This window comes from Sinohyriopsis cumingii, chromosome 15, assembly GCF_028554795.1.
Source record: "Sinohyriopsis cumingii isolate HCF-2022 chromosome 15, ASM2855479v2, whole genome shotgun sequence".
In the NCBI taxonomy this organism is placed as follows: Eukaryota; Metazoa; Mollusca; class Bivalvia; order Unionida; family Unionidae; genus Sinohyriopsis; species Sinohyriopsis cumingii.
The window spans coordinates 71,003,228-71,024,551 of record NC_142975.1 but is presented as its reverse complement, the minus strand read 5'-3'; the positions used below and the strand labels follow the sequence as shown (position 1 = coordinate 71,024,551).

The 21,324-nt window shown below is 33.5% G+C and overlaps 1 protein-coding gene across 2 annotated transcripts in view; it reads right to left on the bottom strand.

The window, feature by feature from the left end:
* LOC149782045 (6-phosphogluconate dehydrogenase, decarboxylating-like) overlaps positions 1-21,324 on the bottom strand; it is a 44,342-nt gene that overhangs the window by 4,434 nt on the left and 18,584 nt on the right. For both annotated transcript variants that reach the window (XM_089933452.1, XM_089933453.1), the window contains 7 exons: positions 18,061-18,127; positions 16,767-16,901; positions 13,415-13,540; positions 11,722-11,785; positions 8,379-8,643; positions 5,233-5,332; positions 1,791-1,913 (listed from right to left, as the gene is read on the bottom strand). In XM_089933452.1, coding sequence (XP_089789578.1) covers positions 1,791-1,913; positions 5,233-5,332; positions 8,379-8,643; positions 11,722-11,785; positions 13,415-13,540; positions 16,767-16,901; positions 18,061-18,127 — 880 coding nt within the window. The remainder of the gene's footprint in view (positions 1-1,790; positions 1,914-5,232; positions 5,333-8,378; positions 8,644-11,721; positions 11,786-13,414; positions 13,541-16,766; positions 16,902-18,060; positions 18,128-21,324) is intronic.

Sequence of the window (21,324 nt, the reverse complement as noted above, 5' to 3'; positions counted from 1 at the left end):
TTGATCTTTGTAAACTTTATATTAAATTATTTGGAAATTAAAGATGGCCTATTATGAGAATCCAGATTTGCATAGCAATTTCCCTGATGAGCATGCAGTCTAGATTCCCTAAACCTTTGTATTTCAAAATAAAACTTGGTCAAACGGTGTTGAATTTAAAACTCATATGGTAACACTTGTCTTGTGAGCATGCGAACCCCTTTTAATAATGTTTAATATGATAATGGACATCACAAGGTGCAAGCCAAGAATGCAGTTTATCTCAATTTGATCATCAGAAACAAGAACACATGTATGAAATTTGCACGTGTTAGATGGTTACCAAAAAAGTGTCTTTCCAAAGGGAAATCAAATATATTCTTGACTGTGCTGGTAATTTGGGATGACCTTGAAGATGCAAAAATATGGCAAAATGTGAGGTTCATAAGACACAGGAAAAGTATATGAACACAGGCAACTGTTCGTTTCACAGTGTTTCATTATGTCATCTGTATTTGTGTTACATTGGACATATAGTGATTGCTGTATAACAATAACAGATACTCTAGCAAATACTTTAATTTACTGCCAACTGGGGGCCAAAACTGGCCTTTATCCAACCTTCTCCTTTTGACTGACCATGAAACCAAGGTCACTGAGGTAAGCAAGCATGTCAAAGGAAGGAATGGTCATAATGCCATATATGACGCAAATTTGTCACCATGCTTAAAAATATTATTACACAAATTTTTTTACCCAAAACCTTAACACAAATTCTGTATGACTGTGACCTTGACCCCCAGGGTTAAGGGTAACCAAGGATGCTGCAGCATGAATTATTTTAGCTTTATAATGATTCATGCCAAGTCTGATGAAATTATATCAAGGAAATATATGAAAGTGAAAATCTTTAACCAAATGCTGAAGAAACTGCAGCTATTGCCAGAGCCAAATAAGTCTGCTATGTTTCGCTTTCCCACTAATTTGTATTGGACAAAAATTGGTGTTTTCTGATGTAAACCTACAGTCTGCTCGATTTACAAAGACAGGCCATAAAACTGAAATATTATAAAATTAAAAGACAAATATAACATTTTTTATGCTAACTGAGTTGAACGAGAAGTTCAAACTCTGGCCCAACCAAAATGCAAATTTTTAATTTCACAGAAAAACGGATGTTACATCTATTGTAACTGGCAGTCAAGTTGTAGCTAATGGCCAGTAACAAGGATTACTCATTCTAATAAAAATAATCATGTGCTCAATAACAGCGAAACAGCGAATAAGTGCAATCGTCAGGGTAAAACAACATTTTAATGAACACAATGAAACCCTGGCTGGGAATCAATCACGTTGTCTCTTTTATGCTGCTAAATCTACTGGGCACTACCTGTCTGCTGATTACTCCTAAGAGCCTGACTTTAAACTAATGCAGAATTTGGCAAATAATCTGAACCATACCATAAAAAATTCGAACAGAAATATTTGGAGTTTATCCAAAAAATAACCTATCAAAGGAGGGTTGGCTCTCAATCATCTGAAAATGAAACATTTGTGAAAATTGAATTTTATGACCAATCAAAGAGGGACAATGAATGGACTCGACAGTTTAATTGCTTCTCAACAGTAGAGTATTAAAACCAAGTGAAATTAAATTAAGTAGCAGTAACAGAAAAAAATTTGACCAATTTATGCCATCCACACCCATTCCTGTATTGTAAGAGTGGTGGTATTATAAAGAAGGTCTTTAAGGCAAGGGAGCACTGGAAGTGGGTTATATTAGAATATACTGTACTACAACTGGCACTCACTTGTATGAGGTTAGCTGGAAGTCTGGCAGATCTGTACCCATCAAAGAAGGCCAAGGCCGTGCTAAAGGCTGGAGTGGGAATTCCAAGCTGGACAGCTGAAGCTACTACTCGTCGCCATGAGGCCTGAAAGAGTGCATCATGAATAGAACAGTCGGTTTCCAGCTCATTAGTCTGTTAAACATGTTCAGTCACTATCAAACTCTATTTTATGAAATTCTGGTGAAACATGACATGTAAAATATGACCTTCCAAAGGTAAGTGGATGAATAAATTGCCATTTAAGGGTATGTACAATCAAATTCTAAAAAATTACACCCATTATTGTGTGTGTGTGTGTGATTTGGATTTTAATGTAGCTTTAAAAATTTTTCACGACTCAGACAGGGATCGAACCCACGACCTCCTGCACCCAAGGCAGATGCTCTAACCACTAGGCCACCGGTGCGTTATTGTCCAATTGTCAGTTACAATAATAATAATGAGTTTCTTTAGAAAAGGTAACTCAGTTACAGGAACTAAATAACCATGAGGCTTTCAGTTATGTACTATATATAGTTTGTGACAATAATTTGACGTAAAAATTGAGTTTTTGTGAAAATTAAGACATGCACAAGCATCAATGAGCACATAACAATACATAAAATATCACACTGTACTGAAAAATTCATATGTAAAAAAGATGTACAAGTAGAGAAAAACAGCAGGTATTTATATTACTTATAACTGTTATAGTGTCCTACGACTTGAAGCAACAATATCAGAGCTAAGTCATGTGAATAAACCAAAGAATGCAGAGGTGCAAATCAAATGCAGTGTATCCCCCAGGGGTGTAAAATTGAGGGTAAAAAAAAAAACCTTGGTGTCAGAACTGGGGGTCAAATAAAAAATGTGGGGGTCAAAAATGTACTGACAAATTTTTATATGACTTGTACTTTTACAGCTTGAAATAGAATATTGCAACTTGCACAACATACTCTCTCTCTTTTTCTCTCTAAACATACAAATAAACCAACATGCACAATTAACAAACAAATGCATTGTCCATTCAAAGAATAATTTTATTAGTTCATCTTTGTTTTAAAGTTGTACTTTTAACAGTCTCCTTATAATCATTATGAAGCAATATTATAGCCCAACACAGTACATAAAAGCCAATACAAAAAAACCAAATAAATCTTTTAAACAAATGGCAGTCACATTACTGCCTTTCATAAAATGTGTACTATCATTGGTTTCATTGTACTTCGTCCTAGAACATATTTATCCAAATATCAAGGAGGATAGTGATTCATCTTCTTTCTAATAAGTTACACTTGAACTTTAAGATCTATCTTTTATTGCAGCAAAGTTAAAAACCAACAAAATCTGCAATGACCTGCTGACTTTGTAATCCTAATAACGCATTTGTCTATGCAAGTTTACTGATTTCTTTGTTGTGAAAGAATGTCTTGGGTTATAATGTGTTCTCCAGATATCTTGTGGCAAACGATGGCAGATTTAAAAAAATTCTAAAACCCTTTCACGAAAGGATTATTCACTTTTGCAGTATTCGCAATCACGATCATAAAATCACACCGGTAATCCTAATGTATGAATACCGTATTCCAGTCAAGGGTATTATTTTCTCCATTTTTCATTTAAGTTAGATCCACAGTTACTCTTTTGTGTTCTGCTTCTTTCACTTTCTTCGCTAATGATTTTTAGTGCACGTCATTTTAATCTGGAGATCACTTTCTTGTGCAACAAGCATTGAGATTAAACATTTAGATGACAGCTTGCTGAGCTCGATGGAAATCGCGTGAGAGCTCGCGAGATTAGGAGAAGCTACTCCGTCATAATATTGCCTATGCTAGTCTGGTTCATTGTTTCGAATGTTCCCTGCGTTGCACTCTGTTATACGAATAGAGGAGCGCAAGACAAGGAACAAACAAAGCGGGGAACCAGTCAATGCCTATGCTCGAAGTATATATGATGCCATCCATTGTCCACTGCATTGGGTATTAAATAAATCCTGATCACATTATGAAAATCCTTTGTGTCAAAAAACCGCACAGAAACAAAATGTGTGCGTCAATTTTCTCCAGCGTGCGTCCCTGACGCACAAATGTGCGTAAAGGGAAACACTGCAAATGTATCACTATTGCACTAATAAAGCTCCTAAACTCATACAGGTGATTGGATTTAAAGTCCATTAAACCTATTAAAGCATATCCTAAAACATTTCTTACTTATAAGTCAAGTCCAATTGCAAACTGCACAGACCCAGAACTGGTGTTACATAATGCATGGGCAGATCTAATTCTATGCATGCAGGTTGTCAGATGTAATCAGAAGAACAAACAACACAGACCCTGTTCTGCAGGTGCATTATGCATTATCGTCTGTCATTTGCAGTTGGATTTGACTTATAAGCGAGTATAAATTTTAGTGCCAGCAAAGATATTAAATTGCTAGTTAGCTTGTTTTAACACAAAAGCACACAAAAAAGTAAAATTTATACAAGATGCCCACTCATTAACTGTTTTCAGTTATTGATACACCCCATACCTAGATCTTAATTTCTTCAGTTTTGTTGGAAGATACACTTGTCAATGCCCAAATACAAAATGATTAAACTATACATTCTCATTTTCTCTTTTCATCTAAATGCAGCATAAACTTATCAATGCAAGAATTCAGCCGCATTTCACAGTAAACGAAAAAACTTGTACCCTGAATTCTTTAAACTGTTTTATATTTTGTCTCTTGATTGAATGGAGAGGATAATGGAAATGGTATTTATTCATGAAATCATCAATGGATTAAACCGTATGTAGGTTTTTCATCAGAAAAATGCACCGACATCATACCCATAGGCATCATGATTAATCATACATTATTTTTCATCTAACATTTATGCTGAAGTAGATTGATCTCATAATCATTGTTGTGGTCATACAATTAATGAGGAACTGAGAGTTGAAGTAAAAATTATATACAGTAATCCATAATATTTTACATTTGAGACTCTGACAAAAACAGCAAGTTCAGCTTAACTGCACCATACAAATTTTGTCATTTGTGTATTCAACAAAACAAATTTTTATCAATTTGATAGGATCTGAAATTCTCAAGAATACAAGAACTGCAGTGCTCCTGGATGTGCTAGCAAATTAAAAACAACCACTACAAAAAACTTCCAAAAAGTGAAAACACAATGTGATAAAGATGCATGCAAAAGCTCATAATGTTGGCAGTCATTTATAAGAGAAAGTGACTATTACTGTCAAATTGTGTCAGGTATAGTTGTCATATTCAACAGCCATGGCTTGTCAGTTGGTCTTGGAATGAAAAACAAAGGATATTTAGCATTAAACCATTAATGTGAATAAAATCTTGAATCTTGCTAAATTCATGATTTGTTTGCAAATGTAAATTTTGTTGAGATATGCTGTGTTCTTACCTGGCATTTCTGTATCTCTGCTTTGAAGAAGTCATCTAAGAGGAGATTACTCAGATCTGGATTTTTCTCAAAGGCATGCTTAATGTTACCCAGAAACACACTGGAAATGAATAAACAGGCAAAACATATACATATCAAAGAACTGTAATAAAATATATTTAATATAAGAGAAACCTCAGTATTACAGAAAAGAAATGAATAACATGAAACAGTAACAGAATCCTTTATATGCCTTTGTGTTGGATAGGAATATTCCAAACTGGCTTAGCCAAGTGTGTGATGCAATATTCTGATATTGATACTGAAAATGGGATTTTTCGATTTGACAATGATGCTTACTGAAGGATTAGCAGCAAAGACAGAATAGCATATTGTGAGTACTAATGCAACTTTTATACATGATGTTTAAGCACATATCAGCATTCAAATGGTTGTCAAGAGATAATGGCAATACACAACTTCTGAACTGTGTATTGAAAACAGCTTGTGCAATGATATAAATGCCAACAGATCCAAAAGTAAAGCCCAGTTTTGCTCCTAAAATTAAATGAAACTGGCAAAAGAAAATAAAACAGACCTCAGTTATTTTCATTTCAGAATAATAACAGAAGAAAAATAAGAAAAACCACAATTACAACTTTTTCACTTGGAAATGTAATACAGAATCTGTACATGTAGTGAGGCTGATCAGTACAAAATGTCATAGTTACAGGATACTAACTTTAACTGCTTCTTGTTTTAGTATGTGAATATGTTCCAATAATGTTTAAGATGACTATTGTGCAAGAACACTTGAGTGATGATGGAAATGGGGGAATTTTTGCCAGTCAGCATCCATTGTGATTGCAAAATAAAAGGTCATGTGAAGAAAGGTAGTTGTCACAAGATAAAAGACATATCCCCATTGTTGATCTACACTGGAAAACATGATCATGCACACAATTAGGGACATATCCCCATTGTTGATCTACACTGGAAAACATGATCATGCACACAGTTAGGGACATAAAAAAGTTGTGCCCATCTTCATCAACCGTTGGTAAAATCCAAACAGCTTAAAGTCTTTCCTAGCCTACCTGCTAAAATTAATATCAGTTGTGATTATGGGAAAGCAAATAAAAGTATACCACACAATTCCATCTACAGCTTGCTCAGTTTAGTTTAAGCTGACTGACTATTTACATTTGTAATGACTGGAGCAATCAAAGTTGAGTCAGGGGCAAACTGCTTGATTGTACTACCATAGGGCTGACAAGGGTATTTCTCGTACTACCATAGGGCTGACAAGGGTATTTCATGTCTCGTACTACCATAGGGCTGACATGGGTATTTCATGTCTCGTACTACCATAGGGCTGACAAGGGTATTTCATGTCTTGTACTACCGTAGGGCTGACAAGGGTATTTCATGTCTTGTACTACCATAGGGCTGACATGGGTATTTCATGTCTCGTACTACCATAGGGCTGACAAGGGTATTTCATGTCTTGTACTACCGTAGGGCTGACAAGGGTATTTCATGTCTTGTACTACCATAGGGCTGACAAGGGTATTTCATGTCTTGTACTATCGTAGCGCTGACAAGGGTATTTCATGTCTCGTACTACCATAGGGCTGACATGGGTATTTCATGTCTCATACTATCATAGGGCTGACAAGGGTATTTCATGTCTTGTACTACCATAGGGCTGACAAGGGTATTTCATGTCTTGTACTACCGTAGGGCTGACAAGGGTATTTCATGTCTCGTACTACCATAGGGCTGACATGGGTATTTCATGTCTCATACTATCATAGGGCTGACAAGGGTATTTCATGTCTTGTACTACCATAGGGTTGACAAGGGTATTTCATGTCTCGTACTACCATAGGGCTGACAAGGGTATTTCATGTCTTGTACTACCATAGGGCTGACAAGGGTATTTTGCACTCTTACAGATGTATTATGATTGGTCATGTATCTTTGTAAACTTTACTTGATCTACAATGACGGAGGCAAGTAATCATATTTGTTTAAAATGTCTGAGAGAATGTGTAGATGAGAAGATTTGAATCCTGGATGCAGCACCCATGGGAGGAGGGGTAGGGGTAGGGGTCAGAGATGTGTGTGATTTGGATTTTTAACATAGCTTTAACAATTTTTCAGTCGTACTGCTATGATGTCTGCAGTGTTGCAGTTTATAGTAATGTCTAACACTGGGACATCATGCTGCAGACACGTAGCATCATGTCCCACCCAGTCACATTATCTTGACACCAGGATCATCAGTCCTAACACTAACCTCTTAATGCTAATGTCTTAGGAGGCTGAGTAGATGTGTGGACATAATAGGGATGGGGTGATGTGGGGGGTGTATGGGGGGTGGGGGTGGTGCAAAAACAAATAAAGTGTATATTTGTGGTCTATTCCATCTCTAGTCACAAGTTGTTGCAACTTAAGGGTGATCTCTTGTGAAATTTTTGATTCTTTAATTTAAAAAACAATGGCATTTTTTATGTAATAAAAGGTCCAAAAGATCGAAAATTACCTAAAAATGTACCGGTTTAAAACCAATTATTTGTGTTTTTCTTAGCTGAATATCCATACCAAAGTATGGGTCACTGAACAGAAACGTACGAAAATATACCATTGACAACTGCCCATAAAATAATTGCTGAAAGAGCAGTTAAAAAACCCAAAGGCTGAAAACAAGTAAACAGTAAAGAGAAGTGTATGTTGGGGAGTGACTCTTTTTGTTAATTATGGTAGAATTCTAGAGATCACATCAGTTTTTCACAACAAAACTTACAAGCTGGAAAATTAAGGCAGGTCTTAAATCAATTAGATTGAAGAAGTCTTGATTTTCTTTTCATAGACTATATCATTTTCTTTTTCAGGACTTTTTGTGATTACTTAGCTACTGACTAACATTTTTCTTTTTTTATTATGTATTTGGAGACAGAACTCTTCTCCTAACATGTGACATAACATCAATGATGTGGTAATATAATAATTGCAATATTTGTTGCACATAATTTGTTAACTTTACAAAAGTGAACATCCCAAAATAATAAATTTTACTTATTATTTTCCAGTCGTCAACCATATTCAGTCCGTGTCAGTCAATGTTAATTATTTTTCACCAGTTAATATCAATATGTGAGTACCTTCTGATAATGCATCCACCCCTCCACATTAGTGCAATTCCTCCAAAGTTGAGTTTCCAGCCCAATTCTTTGGCTGTTTCCCTCATTAGCATGAACCCCTGAGCATAGGAAACAATCTTTGAAGCATACAGAGCCCTCCTAACATCCTCAATAAAGGCTTTTCTGTCCCCTGTGTACTTGGTGTTCTCAGGACCCTTAATCTGTGTGCTAGCATGAACCCTTTCCTCTTGCAGAGCAGATAGACATCTAGCAAAGACTGCCTCTCCTACAATGAAATAGTTACAAAGTGAAATATTAAAACCCCTGTTTTTTTCATATTTTTACAATGTTTAATGCAAATGCACAAACGCTGCAAAGTACAGTCATGGCAAAGTACAACACTGCAAAACAAAGTATAACCATTGCAAAGACTGTGTCTGTGATTTGGATTTTTAATTTAATATAGCTTTAACGATTTTCCAGTCATATCACTATGATGTCTGCACAGTGTGTCAGTTTAAAGAGATGTCTAGCACTGGGGCATCATGCCGCAGACATGCAGCATGATGTCCCACCCAGTCACATTATCCTGAAACCAGGCTCCTAATGGTGAGTGCATAGCGAGGCTGCTATTAGTACCATTTTTAGAAGTCTTTGGTATGACTGGGCCAGGGTTCGAACATACAACCTCCCACATCCGGGGGACACTCTAACCACTAGGCCACCAGAGTGGTTACCATTGCAAACAACAACACTGCAATGTAGAAGACAGCAAAGTACAATCACTGCAAAGAATAACACTGAAAAGTACAATCACTGCAAAGTACAACACTAAAAAATTAAACAGCTCTCTCAAGTGATTTCAGATATAGCATGGTACACCAAAGGACTCCATGACCAAACTCATAATAGCATGGTACACCAAAGGACTCCATGACCAAAATCATAACAGCATGGTACACCAAAGGACTCCATGACCAAACTCATAATAACATGGTACACCAAAGGACTCCATGACCAAACTCATAAAACTTCATTAGCTGAATTAGCTGAAAATTTTTTGTGAAAAACATTGTACCTGAACTGGTCCATCAAATATACGACATAAATGGATGAATAAAAGCAATATGAAAACTTAGTATTTTGTCATTTTTATTTCTATATTAAAACATTATTTGACAAAATTAAATCCACAAACTAAAGTGACACAGTGCATGTAATTTATATAAACTGAAATTATATTTCTGACTGGTCCTTTGTTATTCCTCCTGCTACCCACACCTGACATGCACATATTGAAAAAATTTTCAAGTACGTTTTTTAGTGCCAGGGTAAATGGGGTAAAGTGCCTTGTCCCAAGGCCATGCCATGTGAGCCAACCTGGGCTGATCCAAAAGCAGAATTTCAACTCACACTACTGCAGTTGCAAACCTAGCAAGCTAATCACTGAGCCATTGCCATGACTGCCTCTGTCAGTCACTTTATGCAACATGGAGGAGAATGAACTGGGGATATTTTACATTCCCATATCCACATGTCACTAACAGTGGGGACTCACATTTTCTTTACTCCTGCCCCTGCCATGACACATATTAATTGAATTTTCACTCATTCTTACTATTCAGTGGTTTGGTATGATAACGTGGTCAGCAATTATGACTAATGTTTCTCTAAACACAAAAAAATGCATTCCTCTAAACATTATGGTCATTCTTGCAATACTAGGGACATAAAGTAGTTGACTGCAATGGATCTAAAGAATTCCATCATAAGAAAGGACAGCTCAACATTAAAAATGCCAGGAAAAAATATATCATTAAGCTGAATGAAGATACACATCAGATAGTAAAGAAGAGGGCCTGTCACAGCAATGCAAAACATTAAATATGAATCTTCATGTAAGTTATAGTGTCGTAGACTACATTAACATCATACAGGTATGTCATAATCTGACCTGTATGACACAGTTATAGTGTCGCAGACTACACTAACATCATATAGGTATGTCATAATCTGACCCGTATGACAGAGGAAGTTGTACAGGCCTGGAGTACACTTTAATGACAATTCGACCAGCAGTTTAGAAGTAGTAGCAATTACAAACTTGAACTAATGGATGTCAGACACTTAATGATGGACAAAGGGCCATATTATAAGGCCTCCTGATCTAGAGCTAAAAAACTACACCAATAATAATAATAAATATTTCATACTCTGATCCACTCACTTCTTTGCTGGTTTCTTCATTTAACATGAAATTAAGACTATTTTATTACTCATATAAATTACATGCAAAAGACAAATTTGGGAAGTATCTCTATTTTGTATGCATTTTGAATGCAACTTTGCCTACAGTTTTCTTTTCACAAAGAACTTTCTTTTTCCCCAAGCAAGACCAGTAACTAGAGCAGTGCTGTCCAACCTTTTTGACACCATGGGCCACTGAAAAATGTTTTTCTTGAACCCAGGGGCTGCAGCAGAAAACTGAAAAGCAATGACTATATAGCTGTTTGAGCTCTGGCGGACCATTTAAAACCAGCCTGTGGACAGCACTGAACTAGACAAACACCGCTATTATCTTTTGGCACTGAGCAGTAACAACGTACTAGAGGTGCACAGTATTACCAGTATACCATGGTATTTTTTTTTATGATGTTACATACAATTTTACTTTTTCACTCTACCAGTACTTAAGTAGTTTCTGTCAATATGAAATGTACAGAAATTTCTGAGCAATACTGTTATGAATTTAATGATATTAACACCATGTTTTCATTATTCATGTCAAAATAATTCAAAATTATTTATTGTTTTATGAAACAGATGTATTTGTCAAAAATTAAAACTGAATCTTACAAATAAAATTATATTTATGTTCCTTTAATCACATGAATGATATGTGTCATATATGCCAGCATGGTGGCCGAATGGGATATTGTGAAAGATATTTGGACCAAATCAAGCTTTTGGAGAAAAAAATTTATTTAAAAAAAATGCCATTGATGAGTTATGTTAATGTGTTAAGTATGTTATGTATATTTAATTTTTATTTGCTAGTTTTTTCTCTATGATTATATGTTATGTATAATTATATGTTGGATTTGACCATGTAATTTTCTTTTGAGCTGATATTTTTGCATATATCTCAAGATAATTGTTTTATTTTAAAAAATAATAATATAATGAATATGTTATCTTGCCATCAGGCAGAACAAAATATACATTTTAAGTTTTGAAGAATGGAAATGTAAAAAAACAAACACATGTCAGGACCCTGTCCTAGAACAATGAAGTTTTGGCCCCTAATATAATTGTGGCATACCTTGGTATGTATGGCAGTATTTAAAAAAATACCATAACTTACCAATCAGTGTGACAGGTACACCATATTCAAGGGAGGCAATAGCTGTCCATTTCCCAGTACCTTTCTGAAACAGAAATATAGAAAGTGCAGCTTGTTGTAGAAAAAAATCAAAGGATTGAGAATACTGATGGCCTGGAGAGCTGAAGTGATAATATATACAAGATCAGATGGAAAAACAATACTCAAGAGATAATACAATTCCCCATCATTGTTACAATACCAAACAGAATGTATGTATGTATGTATGTATACACACATAATAAATATTGTATGTATGTATGTATGTATGTATCTATGTATGCATATACTGTTTTGTGGCATTTAAACAAAAAAGTGGCTATGCAGGCCATCTAAAGGTGAAATTTGAAAAAATAAAAAAAAAATTGCACAAATAGTTTGGATGACAAAACATTCAAAATAAATGTAAATAATTACTACAAAAAAGATAAAATATAAACAAAGATGTTAAAATTTTGTAAAATGTATAAAGAATAACAGATAAAGGTAATACATGTAGAGTACTTAAAACATGATCACTATCAATGACAGACTGTCCATAATAATGTTTATCTTAGTCTACATTTTCTTCTTTCTTTATCCGTATAAATTTATATTAACATTTAAAACATTATTTGAGGAACTGTACTAAAAATTTCTTTCTAAAAACATTTCTATATTTTTGTCCAATATACAATATATCTACCATAAAGACAAATCATTTACCTAAATCTGAGTTGCCTCCCTTGATATATAAAATTGACCTGAAATGCCAGTAACTCTTAATTATCTTGTTACTAATTTTAGCAAGACCATATAATGTATTACTATGATACAACTATATCTGGTAAAAGAGTATGAGTACTATACCACTGACAAGGTGATAATGAAATCCTTCCATACCAAGAAGAAGGTAGCTCTGGGATCTCAGAACAGTGGTTACTTGAGGAACTAAGACTGTTTATTACGGATGGTAGTAAAAAAAAATCATGAGTGTCCAAAATTTACCCGATTTTTTCTTTTGCTTTTTCCTCTGATTCCTACAAGTCACGAATTCCCACAGCACATAACTTTTACAAGGATATGTTTAATAACTGCTCAAAAACTGGGTATCTATGTAAAGATATTTCTGCCATAAACGGTTGACCTTTTTTTTTATATCAGTCTATTATAAAACAGATTATTTTATTATTATTACAAAAAAATATTTTATGAATTTTAATTTCACTGGTTTTCATTTCCTCAGAAATGTTTCCTAAATTGTTCAGGGTTGATAACAAAGCATGACTCTACATGTCAATGTAAACCATAAATTAGCACTAAGTGCATTAATGCTTTACGTACCCCTACCCTAACATCTGGTGTTAAAACAGATTTAAAAAATTTCAACATTGAAGAGCAAACTGCAAAATATTTTGGTCAGGTACCAACCATTTATTAATGGTAAGTGGGTGGGTGTGGGAGGCTAGGATTTACACGGGAAATAAAGAACTACAAGAATCATTATACTAGTTTAAAAAAAGAAAGATTACTGTGAGCTAAGAGGATTAAAGAAATTCCTAATTGAAATGATCCCAATTCCCCTCACCCCATATTAAACAACTGGGCACTAAGCCATTTTGCTTAACTGTATATATCATGTAGTTAAAAAGAAAGAAAAATATAGAACTAATACTCAGAATTGTAAATTGCATACCTGTCCAGCTGTATCACGGATTTTTGCCAGAAGATATTTTCCATCGGTGTCCTTAAATCGAAGAATATCTCGACTTATCTCAATCAGGAAAGATTCAAGCTCACCTTTGTTCCACTCATCAAACACCTGTATTACAGAAGAAACAATTTGGGTAAGTGCTCAACCAAAATTTCTGATGTATAAATTTCATCACATTACACACAGGATAGACTTAGACATAGTAGGTCCTGTCACAACGGTGATTCTTATGTCATAGTCATAGCAGCTAGATAAGTGATACCTAGGTCTCGTTATTTACAGGCAAGACAATGTACATCACTGTTCATGCTTATCTTGTACATGTGAATTACAGTGTGTGAACTGAATTTTGATTGAAATGTCAATATATGCACTGCTTGAAGAAAAAAACTATGTTGGAGTAAACAGATTGCAACTAAACGTTAACCCAACAGTGTTCTAAAAATTCAATATCCTGATGCCCATCAATCTCTAGATCAGGCTCTCATATTATTCAAAGTGAGTTGCCCAGCAGGCTTGTCTGCATAAGAGACCCTTGCTCACTTGTACTGTGTAGTGCATATGTGGTTAAATGCTTCAAATGGTGTCCCATGGGCAGTACCAAAGTAACTTTGACAACAGGGGATTAGTGACTCTATCAAAGCAACCATGATAGCATTTTTCACCTTAATGAACAGTAATTATTTTCATCCACTAGTTTAGAGAGTTGCCAGCCACTGCTTCCACTGTTATGCATCCACATTTCTGTGACATTAATTAGGGATAAAATTTAAACTTATTGTTTCTTAAAGTTGAAAATAGTTGATTGAAATAAAACATTATTGAAACACTGCCTTAAAGGAAATCAAAACTGAAGTGGACAAAGTCACAGATACCTGTTGCTGAAATACATGCAAAGCATAAACTATTTATTTACTAAGTAATGGTTGACATCTGGATCTGGAAAAAAACAGTTTTAAAATGGAATGTAATAAATAAATTATCCTGAGACAAATAAACAAATAACAAATATTAGTCAACAAAAAGTATTTATTTCTGTAGTTCTTTAACTACAACAATACATAAATATAATGCGGAATAGGACCCTATTGAATTTGAGTCAGGACAAGCAATTTATTTAAAGCCATTGCTGTAAGCATGTATCTTAAAAAAAAATTCTGGAACTCTGTATAATATAATTTTGAACTCTTTTAGGCATGATTGTACACTGTGAGACATATGACAAAATATGCTGATATTTGTTCTTATTTAACAGTAAAATATCACTTCATCCCTATCACCCAATTAAGGAGGTATGTTCCATTAAAATATATATGGGACTCAGAGAAGGCACTTTTAATGTGGGGTACTCATCCATAGATGCAATCTGGAATTTTCTTATAATTTTAATATGAACTATGTGAAATAAATTTACCCCAGCATATATTTTTTTTAAAAACTGTCTTCTCTGGGAACAGCCCTGACTGTTTTTGGTGATTGTGTTAAATATATTCTGGTTTGTCATAAATGTTAACTATTTTTACATCTGCACTTTTGCTAAAATATTGTTACTGCACTTTATCCATCATTCTGTCAGCACATCTTGTAGCAAATCTGTCAGCTGGTTCATCGTATAATACACCAATCTGTCGGTACATCTTTCAGTACATACCTCAGATGGTTCCCCTTGATGTTAAGTATATCTATATTTTTTGTAATTCCTGGTACATGATCTTATTTAATTTTTGTAATCTTATTCTTGGCTGTAAATCTTACATATTATCTTTGTTAGATTTTGCTACATGACTCGAGTCTATTAAGAGAATAAAATCATATAGGATCTATCAATAGATGCTTACATATGTGTTGACAATTACTGATAATAATCTTAATAATAAGACTTAATGACAACATTGGGTTAATTTTTCATTGGGTTATGGGGTTTGGATGGTTCTAGAAGAATTCAGTAATTTCCCATTGGTTGGGCTAGGTCAAATGAATTGGCAATTTCGAGATAAATTGGGTTGTAAGATCTGTCACTGAATTATGTTGTAAAATATAGTCATAATAGAAGGACAGACCTGAGTAATCAGATTCATTTCCTATTTTTGGAGTCATCCTCATTTCTTTTGTTCCTGCTGTAAGTCTGCTGATGTCTTTTATGTTGTACTTATATATTTTTTGAGAGGAAAAACATTTGTTTGGACTGTTCAGTGGAAACAGAAAGTGCTCACCATTTGGACTCAATTATTATTCTGAAACTGTTGAGAATTATTCAAAGGAGTTATGGTTGTTGTTGTTGTTGTTGTTGTGGGGTTTAACGCCATTTTTCAGCACACGATAGGCTATACATGGCGGCCAGTATTAATGGTGGAGGAAGAACCCGGGAAAACCCCGGAAAGAACCACCGACCCACGAGAAGCTACTGGCAAGCTTTCTCACATACCCACATTGGCTTAATCCTAGACTCGAACCGCCGCAGACAGAGGTGAGATGGCAGTGATCCATAACGAAGAGCGCTTTAGACCACTCGGCCCAAAGGAGTTATGGACAATGCCATCTTGACAACATCATGATTCTAGGTGGATCAGTACATTTCTGGTTTTAATATTTATGTGAAACTTTTCATTCATCTGGAGTTTCACAGAATTTTATCAGGATTATTTTGGATTCACTTCATAATGCTGTCAGTTCCTCTCATAGTGTCATTTAAAACTTTGATAATGATATTACTTAGTTTGTGACCATAGATTGGTAATACTGTAATCCGTCACTCTGTCAGTGCATCTGTCAGATGGTTCTCCTTGCAATCCATCAGTCTGTCAGTTCTCTTTATAATCCATCAGTCTGTCAATTCATCTGTCAGACAGTTCTTGTAATCTACCAGACTGACAGTACATCTGTTAGATGGTTGTCCTTGTAATCCATCAGTGTCAGTACATCTGTCAGATGGTTCTCCTTGTAATCTAACAGTCAGTCAGTACAGCTGTTAGATTGTTTTCCTTGCAATCCATCAATCTGTCAGTACATCTGTCAGATGGTTCATTTTGTAACCTAACTCTGCATACACTGATTCAAAGAGGATTAACATTCATGGTATATTGCTTCCAAAGGATGAGTAAATGATAACAGCTTCACATCTGGGATGCTGTCTTAAGGTGAGTAAATAGGTTGGTGTCAAAAGTTAACAGAAGTGAGGATATTTGTGATGCCTTCCATTATTATGATTTGTATGCAAAAAGTAATAAAATATACCATCTATATCTAAAAAAGACAGTGTAGACAAAATATGACAGTTTTTCAAAGTAATGTATTTTGCTTACTAATGATAAATCTATTCATGAAAAATGCTTACATTAGCCATTTCATCCTGTGTCATTTCTAGAGCATCCTTCAGCAGGTGGTAAGACTCACAGATCAGCTGCATGTCACCATACTCAATTCCATTGTGTACCATCTTTACAAAATGACCTGCCCCCTCAGGACCAACCTGCAAGAAAAGATGTAAATGAATATTATGAAGCACAATAATCACAGAATATTTTAACATAGTTAAATATTTGGAAAGTTTGAAGATGTAGCAGCAATCCTGTTAGAAACTGTCTGTAATTTGACCCTTGGAAGTATGCATTTAACTATGTTGCAATCAATGTAAATAAGAAGTTTTCAATTTTAATTGCCTCCAACAACAAAAATTCACAAAGTTTCATCCTCTTAAAAACCATATGACTGACAACATATTATCTTGGATAATAAGTTTTTTGATGGTTACTATCTTTTTCATTCGTTTTGTGTAACAATGAATCTACAAAACATTAGGATCTTTTTGCAACCTGTGCAAAAAATTTAATACCCATGAATTTGAAGTGATTTCAGTACATAACTGGGTCCTCAATAGAATTTCTGGCCCAGGACTCCAAACTCCAACAACTTGGAGGTTCAAAGCTCAGCCTTGAGAAACCCCATCTTTGCTAATCACCAGTTAAGCCTTTTTGTAAACTTTGTAAAAAAAACGTTTGATTTACTAAAAATTAATTTTGATAGACAAACTAAGGAACAGAAATAATAAATGGTTGAATTTCGTACAAACAACACATGAACTGTGCTCAAATTTGAAAAGCAATCTGCAGATGTAAAGCATTATTTTTCCTTTACTGAACATATGAACTCAACATTTTAAATGTTTTCCCGTTTGAGTAATTGCTAAAGTTATTTCCCTTTTAATGACATGAACTTTACTGACAAGAGTCATTTCCCTTATAAAGACAGCTATACAGGACAACTTTGATGAAACACTAAACAGGATTTTATTATCAACTTTACACATAAGGAGAAATTAACTGCACTACTTTTTTTAAATTGGAGAAATTCTACATCCAAAAAGTATGATATTATAATACAGTAAAGTTTTACTACTATAAAATATTACAATCAAAATTGACATGCATACATAATAAGTCCCTGATGTTATAACTAGGAAGTGCAAAATTTAGCTGGATAAAAAAATCACCTCAAACATTTAACATGTTGAAATGCAGTTACATACAGTTGCAGCCACCAAAAAGTACAAGTAAATTCTTCAGTTCTGATTTGTTAAAGGTGTTCTATTGATACCAGACAGACCTGTTTTTACAAGTCAATTGACTCACCCATTCACAGCAAGGATCTTTGCCCACCTTAGCTGCTATTGACTGGAATATGTCCTTGATATGTGGCCTGAAAAGGTAAAATAACAGCTCTACATAGTGTTAATGATCAGCTGTTTTGTAATGGTCCAATCTTGTGTACAATGTCAGCCATATATATACCCAATTCATGCCAACACAGTACCATCCATATGCGATATTCACCTTTTAATTCTCTGCCTCTACCAATGTTGTTACCTGACCATGCCTTTTGATTGTATTACTGATGTTATAACCTCCTATCCACCAATTAAATATGTTATCTTTCTTTAAAAAAAAATCTTTTTATGCAATTTCTGAAGGAATAAAATCTGCAAAAAATCATTTTAATAAGTTCTGTTAGTTGCTTGATTTTTTTTCTGCATTTTTTCTCACTTAACACAAGCATATTGGATTGCCATTCCCATTATCTGCAAAACATATCTGAGATTCAAAATGGAGCCTCCTCCATACTAATCCACTGTGTACATGTCTCTAGATAAGAAAGACATTAATATGTATCCTAAAAATTACCTACCCTTTCAAACCAAATTAAATGTTAACATTTTAAATTCATTTATTTTTGTGTGCATACATTTTTTGTGGCATCACAAAAGGTGACATCTTAATGATGCTTAGATTCATGGATTGAAGAGATTATTGCTTCTTGGGTCTTTAGATTGGAGAAGAGCTTCAACTTTATTCTCTGGTGAGGAATAATTGCTTCTTGGGTCTTTAGAATGGAGGAGAGGTCCCCTTTTATTTTCTACAGAAGAATAATTGTTTCTTGGGTCTTTAGACTGGAGAAGAGATTCCATTTTTTTCACAGCAGGATTATTGTTCATTGCATCTTTAAATTCATACTTCATAACAACTATAAAATACGAAAAAACTGGTCTCTCAAAAAATAGTAAATTCAAAGTATTTTGGTCTGTTTTAAAAGAATATATCAGCGTGGATTATAAAGAATTTAAACATCAAGCAATGAACAATTACAGAAAAAATTCATACAATACAGAACTTTTAAAACAAAATTTGGAAATTAGTACAGGAATATTGTTATGTTGGAGGTTCAAGGTGAAAGACAATTTTTTATTTTATAAGTCTAAGTGGCAAAAGAAGTGAACAAACAGAAGACAAACTAATAAGTTCATGCAATGATCATAAACAATCTAAACATTAACAGAACACCTTTACCTTGCTTTCTATATATGAAGTTGCCTACTAAAAAAATCTGATACATTACTAAGTTAATAAGTTACATTGCTATCTATATATGAAGTTGCCTACTAAAAAAATGATATATTACTAAGTTAATAAGTTACATTGCTATCTATATATGAAGTTGCCTACTAAAAAAATCTGATATATTACTAAGTTAATACGTTACATTGCTATCTATATATGAAGTTGCCTACTAAAAAAATCTGATACATTACTAAGTTAATAAGTTACATTGCTATCTATATATGAAGTTGCCTACTAAAAAAATCTGATATATTACTAAGTTAATACGTTACATTGCTATCTATATATGAAGTTGCCTACTAAAAAAATCTGATACATTACTAAGTTAATAAGTTACATTGCTATCTATATATGAAGTTGCCTACTAAAAAAATGATATATTACTAAGTTAATACGTTACATTGCTATCTATATATGAAGTTGCCTACTAAAAAAATCTGATATATTACTAAGTTAATACGTTACATTGCTATCTATATATGAAGTTGCCTACTAAAAAAATCTGATACATTACTAAGTTAATACGTTACATTGCTATCTATATATGAAGTTGCCTATTAAAAAAATGATACATTACTAAGTTAATAAGTTACATTGCTATCTATATATGAAGTTGCCTACTAAAAAAATCTGATATATTACTAAGTTAATACGTTACATTGCTATCTATATATGAAGTTGCCTACTAAAAAAATCTGATACATTACTAAGTTAATAAGTTACATTGCTATCTATATATGAAGTTGCCTACTAAAAAAATCTGATATATTACTAAGTTAATAAGTTACATTGCTATCTATATATGAAGTTGCCTACTAAAAAAATCTGATACATTACTAAGTTAATACGTTACATTGCTATCTATATATGAAGTTGCCTACTAAAAAAATCTGATATATTACTAAGTTAATACGTTACATTGCTATCTATATATGAAGTTGCCTATTAAAAAAATCTGATACATTACTAAGTTAATAAGTTACATTGCTATCTATATATGATGTTGCCTACTAAAAAAATCTGATACATTACTAAGTTAATACGTTACATTGCTATCTATATATGAAGTTGCCTACTAAAAAAATCTGATATATTACTAAGTTAATACGTTACATTGCTATCTATTTATGAAGTTGCCTACTAAAAAAATCTGATACATTACTAAGTTAATAAGTTACATTGCTATCTATATATGAAGTTGCCTACTAAAAAAATCTGATACAATACTAAGTTAATAAGTTACATTGCTATCTATATATGAAGTTGCCTACTAAAAAAATGATATATTACTAAGTTAATACGTTACATTGCTATCTATATATGAAGTTGCCTACTAAAAAAATCTGATATATTACTAAGTTAATACGTTACATTGCTATCTATATATGAAGTTGCCTACTAAAAAAATCTGATACATTACTAAGTTAATACGTTACATTGCTATCTATATATGAAGTTGCCTACTAAAAAAATCTGATATATTACTAAGTTAATACGTTACATTGCTATCTATATATGAAGTTGCCTACTAAAAAAATGATACATTACTAAGTTAATACGTTACATTGCTATCTATATATGAAGTTGCCTATTAAAAAAATGATACATTACTAAGTTAATAAGTTACATTGCTATCTATATATGAAGTTGCCTACTAAAAAAATCTGATACATTACTAAGTTAATACGTTACATTGCTATCTATATATGAAGTTGCCTACTAAAAAAATGATACATTACTAAGTTAATACGTTACATTGCTATCTATATATGAAGTTGCCTACTAAAAAAATCTGATATATTACTAAGTTAATATGTTACATTGCTATCTATATATGAAGTTGCCTACTAAAAAAATCTGATATATTACTAAGTTAATACGTTACCTTGCTTTCTATATATGAAGTTGCCTACTAAAAAAATCTGATACATTACTAAGTTAATAAGTTACATTGCTATCTATATATGAAGTTGCCTACTAAAAAAATCTGATATATTACTA